The 21,338-nt window shown below is 39.9% G+C and overlaps 1 protein-coding gene across 1 annotated transcript; it reads left to right on the top strand.

The window, feature by feature from the left end:
* The first annotated feature begins 2,758 nt into the window (after positions 1 to 2,758).
* On the top strand, positions 2,759 to 19,634 carry slc2a11l (solute carrier family 2 member 11, like). Its single transcript, XM_088319782.1, has 12 exons — positions 2,759 to 2,797; positions 2,889 to 2,987; positions 3,052 to 3,212; positions 3,275 to 3,399; positions 8,903 to 9,032; positions 9,415 to 9,563; positions 10,984 to 11,171; positions 12,679 to 12,789; positions 15,747 to 15,848; positions 15,939 to 16,014; positions 19,236 to 19,363; positions 19,425 to 19,634. The coding sequence occupies exons 1-12, from the start codon at positions 2,759 to 2,761 to the stop codon at positions 19,632 to 19,634; spliced, it is 1,518 nt and encodes a 505-aa protein (XP_088175908.1).
* Positions 19,635 to 21,338: the final 1,704 nt, after the last annotated feature.

Genomic DNA, 21,338 nt, shown 5'->3' with positions numbered 1-21,338 from the left:
CCAAGATCGGGCCGTCCCCCTAAACTTTCAGCTCATACAAGGAGAAAACTGATCAGAGATGCAGCCACTGTATCTTTCCCTCTAAGTACTGGGTGCTCCCATTTTCTCCCATTTTCTCTCGCCACTATTCGCTCCATATTGTATCGGATACTTGAAATCCAGTTTGCGTTTGGCGGTGTTGCAACCGACGTGACGGCCATTTACAACTGTTTTGAGCGAGAGATTTACAATCAATCGACCCTAAATGTCTCGCTCAAGGCTATGATGGCGGCATGCAGGATTTGAACTCGCATTTTTACATCCGCTGTCAGACTGATGTATGGCCGCTCTGCTGATGTGTTGCTAAATTCAAGACGCTCAAAGAGATGCTTGAGGCGTGTCCCATCACTGAACTCGGATTTTATGTATCTATTGATACTTTGGCAATGATTATTTACTCCGTATCTTTTACTTACTACTCAGGTTTTGTAATAACACAAACTGTTTCTATGTATAGTCCCAAACCTGACTTGACCTCCAATTTGAAGTTTACATTTTTCCTATCTAGAAACCTTTTGTTTTTTTGGCAGTCAGTGTCACTCATCCCTGAGAGTATAAACTCTTAATGGGTTTAATCATTACCTGGAACCTGGAGAGGGCAATTTGGGACACAAGTCAGGGGACGGATTGTTCTTATTTTCTCTGGTCACTGACTTGAAATACGCAGCAGCGGGGGAGAGTGTAAAACAACATCTTACATTAAATATAAGCGCCGTTTCGCAGTAAACACTTTGATGCCTTCGCATTTTTATTTGGGGAGCTCCAGAAAATGTCGGCTTGACTCCACAATGTAAGAGGGCCTTCTTTTATCTGCTTTAAAAGTGCATGCTCGGCAGAGCCTGCAGCATCGAGATGGCTTCAGCGGCGGTGGTTACGGGCAAACGGGGAACATTTAAGAGAGCACAGCATTTTGTATGTGGGCGGCTGATAATAACTATCTTAATAGTTCTTAAATTGACTTGCATGTTAATGCGTACACTGTGTGGTTATAACACTGATGTTTTTGACATGGTTTTCTGAGGACAGTTGGGTTTAATTTTGGCATGTCTTTGCCTGGTTAAGGACACATATCCATCACTACCCTAAACAAGCACACAAGACATTCAAAACATATATATCTTGCTCATGTATGGAAAAATGGGTTTTGCTATCCTAATAAAGATTTCGACTTACCGTAAATTACGGACTATAGAGCGCACCTGATTATAAGCCGCACCCACCACATTTTAGGAGGACAACTGCTTTTGTACTTACACAAGCCGCACCTGTGTATAAGCCGCATGCGCCCACATTAAAACATGTAACACAATCACAAAATTGATCCAAACCTGCCTTTAAGTCCCACGATTGTAACTGAATATAAAGTGCACAGTCTAAAATCCACAGTCGGCAAACCATACGGAAAATTATACCGGTACTTAAAGTTTGATGCACACCTGCAGAGTCCAGGTCCCGTTGAAAGTAATCCAAGGCATTCCAGCGCGTCAGATGATTACCCCAGGTGGCTCCATTTAGGTAATCATGACAGTGGACTGGTTGTTGGAAAAAAGGAAACCCCTTTGAATCAATCTATTGCAATGAATTTAGTCCTCAGCCGAATTCACACATCCGAAAATTACAAAACAATTATTGAGAAGCAACTTTCAACTTGGGCCACTCTACAAGCACTATCTTTTAAATATTTTGCCTATTAATACATTTATTCCGTTTTTAATATTGCACACCGGCAAAGGAGTAACTATTATGAACCGTTCACATGATTGTCACTATTGGCCAATCATGTTGCTGTTTTTTGAATCCCCGACCTTCAGAGCCGATCTGCTTATGAGAACTAGGTTTAATGAAACAAGAGGGGTCAAGGAAAGGACTTTAGAACAGGGTGGAATCTCTAATCTGAGGGTTTGCCTTTCGCCCTGTCCTGCTTGCAAGTTCGAAATCCATTGATGTCTTCTCTCCTTAGTTCTAGTGTGTTCTAAACTTTAAACTTATCACCTATTTATCCTGACATTCTATTTTCATCTTATTGTTCTCTTTTTAGTATTTATTACGTATTTATCCCGGACTGCCATGTCTAAAGAGGCTGCTCTATTTAATTCTATTCTATTCTATTCTATTCTATTCTATTCTATTCTATTCTATTCTATTCTATTCTATATGTTCTGTTCTATTCTATTAAAACAAGTTGTTTTTTCCCCGCTCTCTCATATAGATCTACTTTTATTTACTACTACTACTTTTATTGTCTTTTAGGCATTGAGTACGTAATTATCCTCGACTGTCATGTCTAATTCTTTTTGCAAACAACGTTCATATTTTTATCAGAAACTATACAAACTATTCTCTTCTATTCTATTCTGTTCTGTTTATTATATTCTGTATATTCTATTTTGTTTTTTCTATTCTATTCTATTTAAAAAATGTGGGGTTTTTTCAACTCTCATCTAGATTCACATGCCTTGACAAACAGAAAAAAAGAAGTGACTTTTTCACCTAAATACATAATTTTCATTTATGTATTTGTGGTTTTTAACGAACAGGATCGGTTTTTGTGTACACAACATTGAATCTAACAAGTTTGTCTTGTTTTTTTTTTACCAGTTGTACAGCCCGCCCAAAAAGGTGCTCATCATCCACGCACAAACAATTGTGAACCCGGCGAGGTTAATCATTCAAAATGTGGAACACCAGATTAGCATGTCAGTGATTCGTCAGGTTGGCCATGAACAGACCGAGGATGCTACAGCACGCCTCACTTCTGGTAGGCTCTCGTACGGAATGAGATTTTAAAAGACATTCGATGTTATCTTTTTGTACATCAGAGAGTCAAATTACTTTTTTTTTCTTGTCAGCTGGACTGTCCTGTTGTTATCGCTGTCATTTTTGTTTCGGGCATCGGTGGGACTTTTCAGTATGGCTTTGGAGTATCCTCGGTGACGGCCCCATCTGCTGTAAGTAGAGCGATTTCCATTTGAGCTATGAAAGGATGTGAGAGAGTGGGATCATGTGTTGCAGTACATCAAGGAGCTGGTGAACCAAACATGTATACAGAGGTACCAAGTCTACCTCCAAAATTGGCAGATCTCGCTCATTTGGTCCTTCACCGTCTCCATTTTTTGCATTGGCGGCTTGCTGGGCTCATTCATGGCAACTCCGTGTTACTCCGTGGCTGGCAGGTTTGTGAGCAAATTAAGACCTTGCTCTCATGAGGGGATTTAAAATTCTCCATCTGATTTAGGAAAAAATGTTTGTTGCTCAACAATTTTGTGGCCGTCATTGGAGCTGTGCTGATTCTCCTGAGCCGAAAAGCTATGTCCTTTGAGATGATCATGGTGGGGAGGTTGCTGTATGGCATTAACGCAGGTAATGTTGACAAGCGTAATTTTCGGACTGTAAGTCGCTCCGGAGTATAAGTCGCTTCAGCCAAAAAATACATAATTAAGAAGGTAAAAGCATATACAGTGGAACCTCGGTTCTCGACCATAATCCGTTCCAGAACCCTGTTCGAAGACCGATTTGTTCGATCACCGAAAATCGTTTTTCCCATTAAAAGTAATGTAAAATCGTTTTAATCCGTTCCAACACCCTGAATGTTTACAATGGACGTAAACATGAAGCTAACCCAGGCTAATCGTACGTTGGCGTTAGCGTAATCTTCCGTACGAAAGATTACGCTAACATGAACGTGTAAAAATTAAAATAAGGATTATGAATAGGATTTCTTACCTTTGTGGTGGACGGTGGGGAGAGAAAAATCATCAAAAGTTTTTCAACCTCTTCCAAAACTTGCGGCAGTTGCTTGCTTATAGGGCTAACTTCCTTAGCCGCATCATTCGATTTCACAGCCTCCTTATTCTTTATTATCGTACTGATAGTAGATTTAGCCATGCTGTATTCACTAGCAAGATCGGAAATTCGTACACCTCTTTCATATTTAGCTACTATGTCTTTCTTAAAGGCAATAGTTTTACGAACAATTTGTCTTTTTTCACCTGTCCTGCTTGCACCGACCTTCTTCGGAGGCATAATTAGGGGCTAAAACACCCGTACGCTGCTCAGCATCGCACCGTAGCGTACCGGCGTTCGAACTCCGATTTTTTGACCGAAAAGCGAAACAAGAATTTCTCGAAATTTTTGGTCGAACACCGATTTGTCCGAACTGAGAGGCGTTCGAAAACAGAGGTTCCACTGTATGAGTCGGAACAGGAGTAAAAATCGCATTTTGGGGGGAAATTTACTTGATCAAAACCAACACTAAAAACACACGTAACATCTTGAAAGGCAATTAAGTGATTGGTATACTAACGTCACACGGATGTGCATATCATCCTCGATTACTTCAGTAACGACGTAACATATTGAGAGATATTCAGATAACTCTGGCATAAAAAATATACTTACCAAACTATCAGCTTCACTCCAAATCACCCAATCCAATGTCCAAATATAAAACCAATTCATCCACTGTGTCACTTTTACCAGTAAAGAACTCCTCCAACTCAGGATGTGGTAGACCATAAGCCGCTTCCTTGCTCCGCTTCGATAAATATCTTTGTCACAGGGGAAGGTTGAAAATATCAACACAGGCCTAGAGCGCCCTCTTACCAATACCAGGTATCTTATCAGTACAGATACTGATTCGAGATACTCACAATGATGGCTGATACCAGTATCGGCTGCTTACTTGTGGTTAGAGGTAAGATCGGGCCTAAAAAAATCCAACCCGACCCAGGTATAAAAGGCCAAACCAGCCCGAGCCCGATCGATTTACCGTAAATTCCGGACTATAGGGCGCACCTGATTATAAGCCGCACCCACCACTTTTTAGGTGATTTGCCACTTTTGTTATTACACAAGCCGCACCCATGTATAAGCCGCGTGCGCCCGCATCAAAACTTGTGGCACGATCACAACTTTAACCCAGACCAGACTGTAAATTCCGCAATTGTAACTGCATAGATAGTATATAACTCTAGATCCTCAGTTGGCATCATGAATGGAAAATTATACCAGTAATTAAGGTATGATGCAGACTTGTAAAGTCCGGGTCCCGTTGAAAGTAATCCAAAGAAACAAAATGTATATTTCCAAAGTTTACCCCAATTCCCGTCAGCCCGCGTTTGCTCCGCCCCTTCTTTTTGATTCATCCGTAGAACACATAACAGAATAAATCTCTAAAATAAATACATTACAAAAATATACAGTTGCAAATACCTATTATACATGGTTACACATATTTCCGAAGAAAGACGGTACACCGAGAGAGTTTTCAAAGCTTTAATAATAATAATATAACTTTCATCCCAAACCGTGCCTTTGAAAGGTACCAACACGCTAGTAGGATCACGCTAGCAATGTATCCAACGTGCCTGTTAAAAAAAAAAGCATCCCGTAATTGTGAAATTCACGGAAGATCGTCCTCAACTTCCGCCTCAAAACTGTCGCCATCAAGGGCGTCTTCCGCATTAACGTACCTTAACTTTACAGACGATGTATGCTTAAACTTAGAGGTTGCAGTCTTTCTTGGCGCACATATTCTACTGGCCTTACACTTACCTTTTATACTCCAGCGCTGCTGGTGGCCGTTAGAAAAATTCCATAAATTGGCCGCTTCACTGAATAAGCCGCAGGGCTGGACATTTGGGAAAAAAATGGCGGCTTATAGTCCGGAATCTACGGTAATTAATTCAAGGGGCCGAGCCCGAAGCAAGCCCGAATTTACCATTTTGTATTTGGGAGGGGGAAAGATGACTTGGATGTCTCTGACGATTTCACATGCGTTTGAAGGTACCTGTAGCAGCAAGATGGCAGAAAATCGTTTCAGTTTCTTTTAGGTGAGCTTCATATTATGTAAAAAAAATGTAAAAAGGATTAACCTACAAGAATTTTAAAAAAATGCACGCTCATATGACAGTTTATGTAATTGTGCTTGTTATTCAAAAACATTTTTTTTATTTGAAGTTTTAGGTTTTATTTTTATCACTAGTAGGCGCTGAATAATACCCAATGTCCCCTTAAGATACTCACAATGGTTGATGATTTCAGTATCACCTGCTTCTAGTGGCCTTTTACTAATCAAGATCCCAAAATTAGAGAAATGGCCGTGCTATTAAATAGAGGCTAACTCAAGAAAGAATATTATTTTTGGACTAAAGGATTGTTCTTAAATGCATATTCAAGATTTAAGGAATTGTTGAAGGTTATTGTTGAGTCCATTACATTACATCTCTGAATAAAACACACAACGAGAGAGACAAGCGACACCAATGCAGCAGCTTCTCTTCTCATGCTAATGGTTGAGATTCAGAAGGTGATAAATCTCTTTTAAGCAAGGAAAATATTTTACTCAATTGTAGGAACCCTAGATAATTAATTGTAATTCTAACATTGAGGTAAATGAATAATAAATGTATTTACAATTATCCCATCAGTTATCGATACTAGCCTTGTTTAAGACATTAGTACTCACAATGGTAGCCAACATCAATATTGGCTGCTTTCCAAAACTAAGGGAATGATAAATGGGCAATAAATACTAAAAGCAATCTTCAGGAAAAATATTATTATGGGATTTAAGGGTTTTTTTTTTGTCTAAAAAGGATGAGTCATTTTTTTTAAGCGAAAAGGGAACTTGTTGTAGTAATGATATATTCATTGATGACTACTCAATATTTGGGGCTTGGTATTAGTTATTTGTCTAAAGGCAGATAAAATATATCCCAGCTGGCTAATATGGTTTAATAGATTTAATACAAATCCTCTTACTTTTCAGGAAAAGGCTATTTTATTACTTGTCGACAGACCCGTTTTCTGAGTTTGTTTAAGTAAAGTTTCCAAACTAAACAGGTATGGTTTGTTACCTGAGCCTTAAGCAACAGTAGCTGCATTTCAATTAAAGATATTTCCACAAAAAGACGACATTTGCATGAATTCAGTTTTTAAAAAAATAGTACTTTTAGTTCTATACGGTAAAGAGTCACTTTCCATGAAAATGTAGAAGAAGGTGGCAGCCAGGGAAAACAACGTGAGAGCTTGTGCTTACACTAATTGGCGACCATTCATTTTTTTCTTTTGTTTTGAAGAATCACTGCAGTGTTGTTCATAAAAAATAAAAGTACATTCGATTGTAGTGACACAAAGTCCGAGCATAAGTCAGCAAAATGCAGCCATGGCCGTTATTCAAAAACCATGAAACAGGACTGTTAGTTTTGTTATATTTCCAGGTATTTATTTTTGTTTATAGATTCAAGTTTTTTTTTTATCGTATCTATCTTCATATTCATAGAAATGTGTCTGCGTGGAAATTCTTCTGACTTACGTGCGTCGTCGGAATGGAATTGCGAAAAAAAAAAGGTTCCTAATACATAAAAGTAATTTGACATCATGTCTCAAAACTCAAACGTTTTTGAGATCTATTCAACTATTTTTTTTCTGAAGGGGCAGTGTGTATCATTAAGCGTCACCAACCATTTTGAAACTGAGAGCTGCTTTTTGTTACTGATTGACACTTCTATAAGGATCATGTTATTACTATGTTGTTAGTATGTCATTACAAGCTAGTAATTATTAGAAGTTGAGTTAAAATGGGCTCAACCACGAAAACATCATGCCTGTTAAGAAATTGAATTTCCTGGTAAATTACAATGACTCATTAGTGGTGAGGTATTTTCAGAACCTGTCTGTGGACCAATCAGGTTTTCTTTGAGGGCCTCTTAGTGCCTGCGGGCACCACGTTGGAGACCCATGATTTAGCGCCTCCTAGAGGTAAAAAAAAAAAACAAAAAAAAAAAACCTCCATTCAATGAAATATAGATTAAAAAAGGCAAAAATACATGAGCAACATAAACTTGCACTTTTAAAACTACTCGTAGGTTGAGAATTTAGCGTTCATTTTACATAAAATGAGTTAACCTGGAACAGGGTTCTCCATCATGGTGCCGGCAGTACCAGGGTCACTGATGATGGGTCATGATAATTATCTAGTAAAATTATTATTTATTATTTTAATGGCTGACTAACATAACTTCCAAAAAATGACCTGGTAATAATATAGTAGCAACATAGTAATAACATGTTAAGTTGTTGTTTTAGAAATGATTATCAACCTGGGTGCCCTTTGCGCTTATTAATACTAAAAAGTAGCTCTCAGTTTCCTTAAGTTTGAAGACCCCTGACCCAGACGGACGTGACATAATAGTCCATCATCTTGCTGCTTTGGGTACTCAAAAAACAAAAACATCAAAAAAGGCTGGTCAAAGAAATGAGAACAAATAGGGTGCAGTCTCATCACTTTGAGTCTCCGTAGTTTGTACAATTCCTTGTGATTTTTAGTAAAAATGAAATGAAAATGAAATGATCTGCATTTATATAGCGCTTTTTCAAGTCAATGACTTCCCAAAGCGCTTTACAATGTGGTCCACATTTCCCAATAGCGGCCTTGCAGCCATGTAAAGCGCTAACTTGATTATTGGGGGTATTAGGGGTTCAGTGTCTTACCCAAGGACACTTTGACATGTGACGAGCCGGGATTCGAAATGGGATCCCTTGATCCCAAGACGAGCGCTCTACCCTCTGAGCTACTGCCGGCCCGTTTTCAGTTGCACGACACAACAGAAACATCTAGTGGTCAAAAAATAAACACTGTGTATTTAAGTTTTACATTTACCGAAAGTAACAGGTTTACTTTCATGCAACTTGCATTTCGTGAAAAGATAGTGTAATGGAAACATTGTGATGTCATTTTCAGTCGACAACAAGCACCAAAATGGCCACCCGTTTGGGGGGGTGGATATAAACAGGCGCATTTGGCACGGAGCTTATACTCAAGAGCGATATCAATAAAAAATGTTCGTGTGTGTACTTGCAGGAATTGGTTTATCTGCTCACTCCCTGTACCTTGTTGAATGCAGTCCAAGGATTCTGCAAGGCATGGTGGGGGTCACTATTGCCGGCTTCCTTGCCTTAGGAAAGCTCTGCGGTCAGATTTTGGGGCTCAGGTGAAACGTTCTGATGGATGCTAACACATATCTGCCCATATTTAACCAATACTTCAAGAGTGAATCCAATAGAATAAGTCGGAAAAAAACGTTTTTGTTATTTATGAAAAAAACCCTACTACACACTCGTAAGTTTTGCAAGGATGTTTGTGCAGAAGATGTAACTGTGATCTTACTGAGAATGAAGGTGACCCATCAAAATGGATGAATGGGTTTGAAAGCTCTTTGGCTTCGCACGTATTGAAATTGGCACCACAGAAAGAAGATTTACATGGTCAATATTTTGTCTCCGAGCCAGATGAACTCATGAAAAGAGCCGTATCTGTCTCGCAAGCGATAGTTTCCATAACCCTGCGCTAACTCACGGACACTCTCAATGCAGGGAGCTGCTTGGCACTGAGGATAGATGGCCGTATCTTCTTGGCTTCAGTGGTCTCGCCGCTCTGTTTCAAGTTCTCACCCTCCCTTTCCTGCCGGAGTCTCCCAAGTACCTGCTTTTGAACCAAGGAGACCAGGAGGCCTGCGAGAAAGGTTTAACATCACATTCTGTTGTCAAGCACAACCGCCAAGTCACTTCTCATCTCATCTTGATGATTTGAGTATCACCTGCTTCTAGTGGCCTTTTACTGATCAAGACCCCAAAATTAGAGAAATGGCCGTGCCATTAAATAGAGGCTAAGTCTCATCTCATCTCATCTCATTAGCTGCACCGCTTATCCTCAGTAGGGTCGCGGGGGTGCTGGAGCCCATCCCAGCAATCATCGGGCAGCGGGCAGGGGACACCCTGAACTGGTTGCCAGCCAATCGCAGGGTCAAGTCACTTCTGTTTCTAGACAATGTTGGGCATGCTACTTTAAAAAAGTCATTATAGTTATAGTCACTCACTACTTCTTTAAACAGGTAACTGAGTTAGTTACTGAATTAAAAGTAAAAGGAATTAGGTACCAGGGAAGGTAACTATTTATGTAATTTAAAAAAAATAATGTGAAACTTTCTGAGCAGTATTTGAGTCAGTTGAGTAGAGAAGAACGGACATATAAGTTGTGTACGAGATTTATCCTACACTTGTCTGATTGGATTGCACGGCGGCTGGGTGGTTAGTGAGCAGATGTTCAAGGGTTCGAGTCCAGCTATCGCATCCTCCCCATGTGGATTTTGCATGTTCTCCCCATGCCTCCATGGGTTTCCTCCAGGCCCTCCGGTTTCCTTCCACATTCCAAAAACATGCAAATCAGGTTAATTAGCCGGCCCAAATTGCCCCTAGGTGTGAATGAGCGAGTGAGTTGTCTGTCTCTGTGTGCCCTGCGACTGGCTGGCAACCAGCCCACTGCCTGAGGACCGCTGGGATGGGCTCCAGCACCCCCGCGACCCTACTGAGGATAAGAGGTGCAGATAATGGATGGATATAAACAGTATATATATATCTATACATACATGAAGCTACAGCTATATACACTGCGCATACACCCCAGTAAAAAAAAGCAAAATCCTCAAACTGATCACAAGTGCCACCTGGTGGTTGTTTGGGTAACTGGTCAAATTTAAATAGAAGAAACGAGGGGATTTAAGTAACAGGTTCAATGACGCCTAATGTAGATGAGAAAGAGTACCGTTTTTTTCTTCACAAATCTACTGAAGTAAAAGTAAAATGTATATTGATTTAAAAATAGTACTAGAAGTACAAAATGTCCCAAAACGTACTAATGTAAATGTAATGGAGTATACACAACTCATTACTACCCATCTATAGTCATGACCTATATTTCATGTTGATGATGTCTGTGTACTGTCTGTTCATTCTCCTCATGCTGATGTTTTGGAATTTTCCCTTGCGCTCATGTGGGAATTAGATCAGGGGATGATGCAATAGTAGTGTGTAGTCTGTACAGCTATTTGAGACCTCTTGTGATTAATGGCTATACAAATACAAATAACTTGACCTCTCTATTAGCTATGAAGAAGCTTTGGGGAAACCTGGACCGGAGAAGAGCGATCGAAGAGATGCTGGCCGAGAAAGCTGCGCAACAGAACATCCAAAGTCGATCTGTGATGGAGTTGTTTCAGGAAAGAAGCTTTCGGTGGCAGTTGATTACCATCATTGTGATCTTCAGTTCGCTGCAACTTTGCGGCCTCAACGCAGTGAGTTTGGTCTTGCAATGCAATGCTTATTAACCTTTTTTCGTTGATGTACTCCCAATAAAATATTTGTTTTCAGTCAAATACTGTCGCTCACCAGAGTTGTATTGAGGATTTTGATATTAAAAGGACCGTGTGCATTATTTCTGCACTAGATGTCTGTAAGGAGTTTTGCTTCAATATATTTAGCTTTGGAATGCACTGTTACGGCAAATGGTGCAGTAGTCAACCGAGTCGCTTTCCCATTTTAAAGGGCCACAGTGACATGTTGTTAAAATCACACCTCAGGGTTGTGAATTTGGTAAGGGGAGAACCTTTCCCTGTCCGCTCGAGTGTGAACCGGTAGAAACGTACCGTAAGATTGTTTTTGAAGTCGATGGGGCGGATCTTTCGAACTGAGTAAGCTTGTATGCCATGAATGTTTTATTTACAACCACACACTTCGTATTATCAGACTTTGTTGTAACTCTCTGAAGGTTTGTGGTTTCTGTTTTGAGACCTGTGTACGTCTGTCTACAATAGGGTGTAGTCATTCCACCTTTTCCATAGGCCTGAGATGGTTTAAATTTACGTAAACGGAGAGGAAATTAAAATGTTCAGTTCGTTCTTCTTGAAATCCATTCTGAAGCATGGATTGCTTATCCAGAAAAAAGGTTTGACTTCATTCTGTCTGTGGTTGTGAACAAAAGGAAAAATAAACAGTGGAAAATGTTGTCCTGACAATTAAAGGCGTAGGTAGTCCAATAATCCAATAGGGAACAAAAAGACAGAGTCTTTGAATACAAATAGCTTCAAGTGTCCTTGGTTGGCATACAGGTAAGAAAGAGGTAGGCTCAAGAGGCAGTCGACCTGGCTGAGTGCTTCCTGCTGCACAGTGATCTGTTGGGAGCCTTGTCATGTGGAGTAGCATGAATTGGGAGTATCTCAAGATCTTCCTGAAACAAGGCACAGGGGAAAAAGAAGTGCCTTCTTATCCAGAGAGAGGTTTGGGCCGAGGTGGAGGAAGAGCACTGCAGCACTGCAAAAGGACAGTAAAAATGAGGCGGTTGGGAACATCGACCAGTTGGCAGCTGGCCGGAAGGGTTTGTGGACAGAGCTATGGCTATCTAAGCCATACCGGATCGATGGTCTGCATTTATATAGCGCTTTTCAACTCAATGAGGACCTCCCAAAGCTGCTGCCCACGAGCATTGGGGCACTTAAGATGCTGGGAGAGAAGGGGCTGCACAACAGGCAAGCCATCAGGAACACAAGCAACGCAGCAGAGAAGGCGTCCATATGGCTGTAGCTCTTAAGACACAACCCTGGCTGGGTCCTCTGGGCGAGGGTGTCTGTTGTGAGAACTGAAACACCCAGTGAACCCTGGTATCAACACTGATGATGTATCTTAATTTGCACAAAAAGTGTATTTCAGCACGAGTTGGGGTTTTTTTGTCTGTCGAAGTTGTGTAAGACGTAAACCCTTTGAAAGTTTTTGGGAGTAAAGAACATCTATTGTCTTTGGCTGCAGGTGTACTTCTATTCTTATGAAGTGTTTCGTGAGGCAGGCATCCACGAATCCCAGCTCGGTTACGCCTCCTTGGGTATGGGGCTCAGTGAACTGATCTTCTCCATAGTGTGTGTAAGTGTCATCCCTTAATATTATTGTTCTGGAATTGTACTCATCGGCATCAGTGATGGTGCAGTGACGTTCGTGTTTAGTAAGGCAAATACATGTAAATGAACCTACACTTTAATTGTCATAAACAGTAGCATAGAAACATATGTTTTATTGTTCAAACCATTTATAAATTAAGTTCAGAAATTGCTCCTTTTAAATAAAAGCATCAGAAGATGGGTAATCCTCTATTAAGAAAAAACAAGAAAAAATACTGGATGGCTTGGCATACTGTTAGCTTGTTAACACTATTACTAATTCTAATGTTTTGGGCTAAGGTGTGCTCCAATTCAGAATCCTTGGTTGTACTGTCATCCTTAACTTGAGAGAGAACTCTGTGCCCCAATCTGCACATGCAGATGCTCAGCACAGTAATACGTTGCACACAAATTGTATTAATAATACTAACCAGGAGGGACGTGAACATAGCAGTGAAATCAAATTTTAGACTCGCGCGCGCCAATTACTTGCATTTTCCTGTCTGCTTGTGAGACATGGACTCTCACAGCAAACCTGGAAAAGAACACCCAAGTCATGAAGATGCGAACCTACAGGAAACATCTAGGCATCAGCTACTTAGCCCATGTGACAAACAAAACGGTGCGCTAAACCATCAGAGCTAAACCCTACGAAGAACTGTTGTCAACTGTGCGCGGACAGAAAATTCAGTGGTATGGTCACGTCATAAGATCATCAGGACTGGCCAAGATTATTCTCCAGGGCACAGTCTAATGGGGCAGGAAGGGAGGAAGACCAGAAAGAACTAAGCAGACAACATTAAGGTGCCATCTTTGCCACGACCCAAAAACAGGCCAGGAACCGTCAGCAGTGGAGAAAGCTAGCCAGAGGTGTCCGACAACCCAGGCAGTTAAGGGATCTCTGAACTGTGACTGTGAAAATTCAGCAATTTTAAAAAATATAACCATTTGATATATTTGCAGTTGCATATTGTCATGAACTCTCCTCGTGTTCATGCTGAAGAACAATGCCGAAGCACAGATTAGTACAATAAAACGCTTGTCCTTTTTTTTGGGCACTGCTCATCACAAAAGCAGGCAGGCAGCATGGTAAATGTATCCAGTGAACCAAAGGCAAAGAAGTTTTACCAAATAGACAGGCGAAAAGTTTAGAGGTCCAAGCAGTGAATTCAACATCTCAAAAGTTTATTAGCCAATATCCGAAGTCCGAAAGGCAAGGTTTCGGTACACAGGAGAGACAAGAGTGCCCTGACAAGGGTACTTGGAACTTCACAAGAAAGGAAACAAGCCATGCGGGAAGAGGACAAGTTGTGATAGGAAGAAAAATGCAGGGAAATCAAGACAAGTGACAACACCTAGAAGGAGGAAAATAGAACCCAGAACTGTGCCAAAATAAGATAAGGTTCAGACTTATTTTATATTTCTTTGATGAGAGGTAAGCACAGCAACCCATGACTGCACGTCACTGATCGCCATTCATAAAGGTATGCAAGGCATCTTGGTTGTTGTATTTTTAACAATAATAATAATACATATAGCGCTCTTCAAAAACAAAAAAACAAACCACGTAAAGATTGTATCTTAATCCCGAAACAAGTGGAAATGTTTCCTGCGGTTGTAAGTCGAGTATTGTAAAAATAAACCCAAGAAATAAAAATTAAAATGCAAAAACACCAAACAGACTCGTTAACTGATCAATCAAACCCTCACTATTTAATTAGGTGAATAATCGATATTATCACTGCGCAATGATGATTATAGCCGAACGTCGCTTCATCAGCAATCTCGAGGACCGCATTAACTACACAGATGGCTCATTGGAAATCAATGGGAGGTCTTTCACTGCAGCAAAAAGTTTTAGGTGGGACTGCCTTTTGATAAGGATCCTGGACAACTGACTCTAATGCGTTTGGAGAAGAAAACCCTCCAACTTGCATCCATTTTATCATTATCTTGAGAAGTTTCATTTAGCACACATCAATCACAGGATTTTCGAGCTTATCAATTGATAGAATGTCTCTGGAGAGAAAGTGCTCATAGGCCAAATCCATCACATTGGACCTGAGAGGCGGCAGTGTAATTATATTGCCGCCTTGTGGTAGTTTTTATGTTATCCAGCAGTCTCAAACTTAATCGACATGGGGGGCCACCTGATGAGGCCAGGTCGAAACAGTTTTTTTCCACAAGAAAACCTCTGATAAAACAAATTCCAATGCTTTCAAATATTTACTCAAAATAAGCTCTAAAAATAAAAGATAAACCATCAAGAATATATATGAAAAACATAATTTGCGTGGGCTGCAATAACATTAAAGGGACAGTGTGTATTATTTGAACATTCTTTGTTGCTGTAAAACAAGGGCTAAAAAGGGAGGAAGGCAAACTAGAGAGACAGTGCAAACAAAGGAGAAAAGGAAAAAAGAAAAGGAAGAGTGGGGCAAAAGACAAAAAGGGTAAAAAAGAAAGAAAAGAGAAAACAAAAGAGAAAAGGGAAAAGAAGAATAAAAGGAATGAAAAATTAAAAGAAAGAGGAGAAAAGAAGCAAAAAATTAAAAAAAATAGATGAGAATAAAGTAAGAAAAGAGAGGGGGGAAACTCCTTTGTTTTGTTTTTGAGGGTACCCGTAGCAGCAAGAGTGCTCCAAATCATGTCATCTCTCTTTAGATTTTAAACGTCAAATAAATGCACATTTCTTGACCTACGAGCATTTTAAAACATACAACTTTATATCATAATTCATGTATTTGTGCTTATTTTATCACCATCATGATTCCCTAAATAATACATGCTGTCCCTTTAAAATGTCATATTGAGAGTGGGGCCTCAAGCTGTCATCCCAGAGGATGCTGTTGGCCCCCAGGCAGTGACTTTGAGACCCCTGATGTAATCTTTTTGTTCACCAACGCTCGCTAATGAAACACTTTACTGTGTTAATGACTGCAGTTCACGATCATTGAGAGTACCGGGAAAAAAGTGCTTCTCTTCGCAGGATATATGAGCATGTCTTTTTTACTATTCCTGCTCACCATCACGCTCTATCTGCAGGTGAGGCACACACACACACAACATGGATTTCTGCATTTTAACGCCTTCAAAGTAAAAGCCTAAATGGACACTTATGTCTTTCTCGCCCAGAATCAGGTCACCTGGTTGTCCTACTTCAGCATGACCTTTATTTTCTTATTCATTGCCAGTTTTTCTCTTGGACCAGGTAAGTTTTACACTTAGCGTAGCACAAACGGATAAAAGTATAAGACGAAAAAACAGGTGTCATGTAGTAAAAATACAGTGCCTAGCGAAATGATTGACCCCTGATCCCTTTGCAACCTTTTGTCATTTTGACACATTACAGGCTTATCACCAAAAACCAGAAATTATTTTCTAAGTATCAACAACATTTAAGATACAAAGTGAAACCAAATTATTTCAACATTTTATATTATATTAACAACAAAGTAACTGAAATGTAAGTGCTACAAAAATATTGCCCCCCTGTTATCTCAGTTCAGCCAACTTACTCCAGAAGTTCCCTGACGACTTTTGAATAATCCAATGTTGACCTAAATGACTAACAATGACAAACGGAGTGCATCTCACCATGAATGCACCTACTCTGCTGTAAGCTCAGAGGTCTGTGAATTACTCGAGAACCAACAGCATTATGACGACCAAGGAACACAACAGACAGGTCAGGGACAATATTGTGTAAAAGTTCAAAGCAGGAATGGATTACGGAAAGATTTTGCAACATTTACACATCTCCCAGAGTACTTTGCGAGCAATGATATAAAAATGGAGAGATCATAAAACCACTCCAAACCTACGAAGACCTGAACATCCCTCTAAACTCCACAAACAAGGAGAAAACTAATCAGAGAAGCAACCAAGAGTTTCATGATCACATCTGATGACCTGTAGGCATACACATCTGTGCAAAAGAAAACTATCAGTTGTACTCTGCATAAAGCTGCCCGTTATGAAAGAGGGGGCAAGAAGAAAACCCTTTCTAAGAAAATACCATAAAAAGACTTTTGGCTGTGATCGCAACAAAAAGAGGTTGTTATTACCTCTTAGGTGGCCAATATTTTTGCAGCGCCTACTTTTCAATTTTTCAATTCTTAGCGTAATATAAAATGTGAAAAAAAAATATGGTCTCCATTCAGTTTTTCCTTTTTACTTTTTTGCCCAGCCTCTCGCAAATGACAGAGAAAAAAAAAGAAAAAAGGAAAAGATTGAGAATGAAAGAAAAAAGAAATAATAGAAAATCAAAGTAAACAATAGAAAAGAGAAGAAAGGAGAGGAAGATGAAAGAGAGGAAACAGGAGACAAAAGGAGGGCAAAAATAATTAAAGAAAAATAAAAACTGAAAAAACACAGGTTTTTGTTTTTGAGAACACCTGGCATCAAGATGGCAGACAAATATGTCAGCTCCCTGTAGGTGATCTTAATATTATTATTATTATTATTATTCATCTTATGTTTGATATACACAAATGTATCCACTTAAGAGTATTTCTTTAAAGAAATGCATATTTATATTATAATTTATGTATTTTTGTGTATGATTTAAACCAAAATTGCTTTGAATAGATGATGTTTTATCCACTAGGAGGCACTCAATAATACACACCGTCCCCTCAAGGTTGTGTGTTTAGTTATCTTAAACTAATAATAATAATAATAATAGTAATAAAAATAACACACATTTTAAATGAAAATACAACATCAGCTTTCTTTTGTTAAACGATGCTAGCTCTAATGCATAAATCAATGTAACATGAAGAAAAAACTAATAATAATAATAATAATAGTAATAAAAATAACACACATTTTAAATGAAAATACAACATCAGCTCCCCGCGACCCTAATGAGGATAAGCGGTACGGCTAATGAGATGAGATGAGACAACATCAGCTTTTTTTTGTTAAACAATGCTAGCTCTAATGCATAAATCAATGTAACATGAAGAAAATCGAATAGGAAATGAAATGAAAACCAGAAATGTTCAGGCGAATGCAAGTTATGTATTGGAAAAATACACACAAGTAGTACTTGGCAAAAATATTCCCAATATGTGAAGTACAAGTGATAAAAATGTGAGCTAATTTTCATGTTTTCTCATTGTTGTGCATGAATACACAACGCAACACTGTCACCAAGAGGGCAGTCTTTCAACAACAGTTGATATGTTTTTTTTAAACCGCAACTCTTCGAACATATTCGTCTTTTTAATTGATTTATTTATTTATTGACTCCGTGATGAACTTCTACGAATCACTAAAAGCCCAAATACTTAAAATATATGTATAATAATAAACTATATAACACCAGAATGAAAACTATGTAAATAAATACAAAGTTATTCGATGCAGGCTTCTGATCGGCTGCTGAGTATGCTAATGGGCACTCCGGTTTCCTCCCACATTCCAAAAACATGCACGTCACATACCTGTCAACCTGTAAGTTTTTGCCGTACAAAGTATGTTTATTATGCATTTTAAGACGTGTGCGACGTACAAAAAATCTGTACAGAAAAACGCAAATTTGTCAATTATGGGTACAATCCGGTAAACTCCGACTATCACAAAACGGCAAATCAATCATGTCTAACGAGTTCGCCGCGGTAGCCTATATCTCGGTATTGTTTTTTTTTCGTTGCAAACGAAGCGAGCGGTTTGAAGCTACTGTGCGCATGCGTCTGCCGCCTGGGGGTTTCCCATCATGCATCATTCCGAAAAAAAAAATGGTGTAAGATTATTTTGTATTTTGTAAGCGTAAGGGAAAATACAACAGTTTGTACAGGCATGGAGCCGTGGAGGTTGACAGGTATGATGTCAGTTTAATTGGCCGGTCCAAATCGTCCCTAGGTGTGAATGAGAGAGTGAGTTGTCTGTCTCTGTCTGCCCTGCGATTGGCTGGCAACCAGTTCCGGGTGTCCCCTGCCCACTGCCTGTAAATAGCTGGGATGGGCTCCAGCACCCCCGCGACCCTACTGAGGATGAGCGGTGCAGATAATGGATGGATGGTTGGATGGATATTGCTGGAAAACTCATGCGATAGTGATAAGAGCGCTGTGACAGGGGTGCTTGGATAGCAACATACTAGCAAGGAACCATGGCGGCAGAGTACTAATAAAGGGAAGAGAACGAGCCGCGATAGGAGGCACAACGCAGGGAAGGTAATCTAAGTGACAACAGCTGTGAGGAGATAAAAAGAACCCGGAACAGTGACTAAAATAAGATAAGGTCCAGCGAAAGAGAGACAAAGAGAGAACTTACAGAGAAGCACAATTTAGAGAGCAGGATCGGGACATATATTTCCGCAGCCTCACCCGCCTCTCCTGACTGCACGTCACTGACAATCAGCCAAACTCTGCTGTTTCACTAATGTCCTGCCTGACCGAATCCTTCTTATGTGTTTTTGCCCCGTAGGCGGAACAATAGTTCCGATGCCGGCAGTCATTTTCAATCAGGCGTTCAAAGCAAGTGCCTTCACAGTCGGCAGTACATTCAACTGGTTAGCCATGTTTGTCGTAGGGATGACCTTCCCCGTAATAGTGGTAAGCTCATTCGCATCTTGGAACACAGTTGAGAGCGCTTCTAAAAGATGTTCCCTTCCAGGAGACGCTAAAGTCCTTCTGCTTTCTCATCTTCTTGCTGGTTTGCCTGACTTGTGGGCTGTACGTGTACCTCAACCTCCCCGAGACCAAGGATAAAAGCCCGATGGAAATAGCCGCCGATTTTGATCGGATGCACAGCGGATCCGGATGGTTAAAGAAGGGAAAACAGGAAAAGAGATCACTTGATGACTGTAAAATGACCAGATTTTAGCTTTTGGGTGAGGCTAAATCTGATTTGAATTAGGATCCTCCGAAAAGACCCCCCATCCCTCCAGCTGAGACACACTTTTTATGCCCCTGTGAGTTTTTTTCTACCATGTGGCCCCCAAGCTAAAACGAGTACACCCCAAATGTAAGAAAACAATAAATAGCATTTTGTTTGTGGCAAGATGTTGTTATTGGACTGTTAACACTGGCAACTTGTCATGCCTCACCAATCACATATCTTGAATTCCCTTACGTGTGGAACAAACTTCTTTACTTAGGTTCGGCCGTGCATTTTTACTCTTCTCGGTAAAATACAGAAAAGAAGCAATTTTTTAACAGGTCCAATACTGATTTTGATAATGCAAAAAGCAGATAACCATTGCTGATACTATCACTAATTCTAAGGCACAGGTGCTAAACAGGCGGCCCACGGGCCAGATCAGGCCCGCTGAGGGATTGAATCCGGCCCGGGAGACAACACTCAGAGAAGCGCAAGAGAAAAACAAGCTGCAGGTTGAAATATGTCAACTTGATGTTGCCGAAGCCAGGTGCCTCGAACAAAGACTCTGTGCTTGTATCTCTCTCTCTCTCTCTCTCTCTCTCTCACTCTCTCTCTCTCTCTCTTTCTCTCTCTCTCTCTCTCTTTCTTTTCCACCCCTTTTCTCCCACTCTGTCTCCTTCACTCTCTGTCTCTCTTTTTCTCTTCCTTTGTTGCTCTTTGTCTCTTTCTCTCTCTGTGTCTTCTAACCTCTTTTGCTCTAACTTCCTTTTTTCCTTTTCTCTCTTTTCTCTTTCTCTCTACCTACCCTTCGCGCTTTCTTTTCTCTTTTCTCTCCTTCTGTCTTTCTATTTCCCTTTGGATTTCTTTCTTCCTCTCCCTTTCTTTACCCCCCTCTCTCACGACTTTTTATCTTTTGTTCCTCACGCTCTCTCCCTCTCTTTTTTTTCTTTCTTTGTCCCACCCTCTCTCCTTTTCCTTCCTTATTTCTCTTATTTCTTTATCCCTCTCTTTTTCTTTCTCTTGAATCTACTAGTCCTTCCCCCGACAGAATGTTTGTTCTATCGTGTGGCGCCCGAGTTAAAATGAGTTTGACACCCCTGTTCTAAGGGCTGAGGTGTGCGCCAAATCAGAACCGATGGTCGAAATACCGCCCTCTATCATGAGGCAAGAGAATTGCGTGCCTCACTCTACATCTGCAGACGCTCAGCACAGTAATGTTAAATACTAATTCCATTCATAATATTCATAATGTGTAAATTTGGCAATTTGATCAAGAAAATTAAAAAAATTAAGACATTGAATGAGAAAAAAAACTTGAACACTAAATTAATAAAACATTTAATATATTCTTAACTACATTTTGTAAATTATAGCCACTGTTCTTTTTCACAATAGAGCAAAATTGCTCTAAAAAAATAAAAGCACTCACTAACATGTTAGTAAATTTAAACTACGTATTGAAAAACTTTTGAATATTTTATTTTGTTTAATATTTCACAATATTTTTGTTTGCCCCCTCTGTAGTTGGGGTTGAGGGACAGCCAAATAGGGTCAGGTTTAGTAAGACGCGGGAGGGGGAGAATTTTTGTATGCATTCTTGATTTTGGAGTAGACGCGTTGAATGTATTAATCCAACAAAAGTTCCAAGGACTTCATTTGCATACTGTAAGCATGTGAAATTAATAAAAAAAAAAATACATGAAACAA

Source organism: Urocampus carinirostris, chromosome 16, assembly GCF_059441175.1.
Source record: "Urocampus carinirostris isolate Australia breed hairy pipefish chromosome 16, RoL_Ucar_1.0, whole genome shotgun sequence".
Taxonomy (NCBI): domain Eukaryota; kingdom Metazoa; phylum Chordata; class Actinopteri; order Syngnathiformes; family Syngnathidae; genus Urocampus; species Urocampus carinirostris.
Note: the sequence above shows the minus strand (reverse complement) of the source record. Positions and strands in the feature narration are given on the sequence as shown.

What these genes read in the sequence shown, in the direction of transcription:
- slc2a11l (XM_088319782.1), top strand. Translation starts at nt 2,759, where the DNA reads ATGAACAGACCGAGGATGCTACAGCACGCCTCACTTCTG. An exon ending in GCTGTATGGCATTAACGCAG is followed by an intron (nt 3,400 to 8,902) that starts GTAATGTTGACA and finishes GTGTACTTGCAG; the next exon opens with GAATTGGTTTATCTGCTCAC. An exon ending in CAGTTTTTCTCTTGGACCAG is followed by an intron (nt 16,015 to 19,235) that starts GTAAGTTTTACA and finishes TTTGCCCCGTAG; the next exon opens with GCGGAACAATAGTTCCGATG.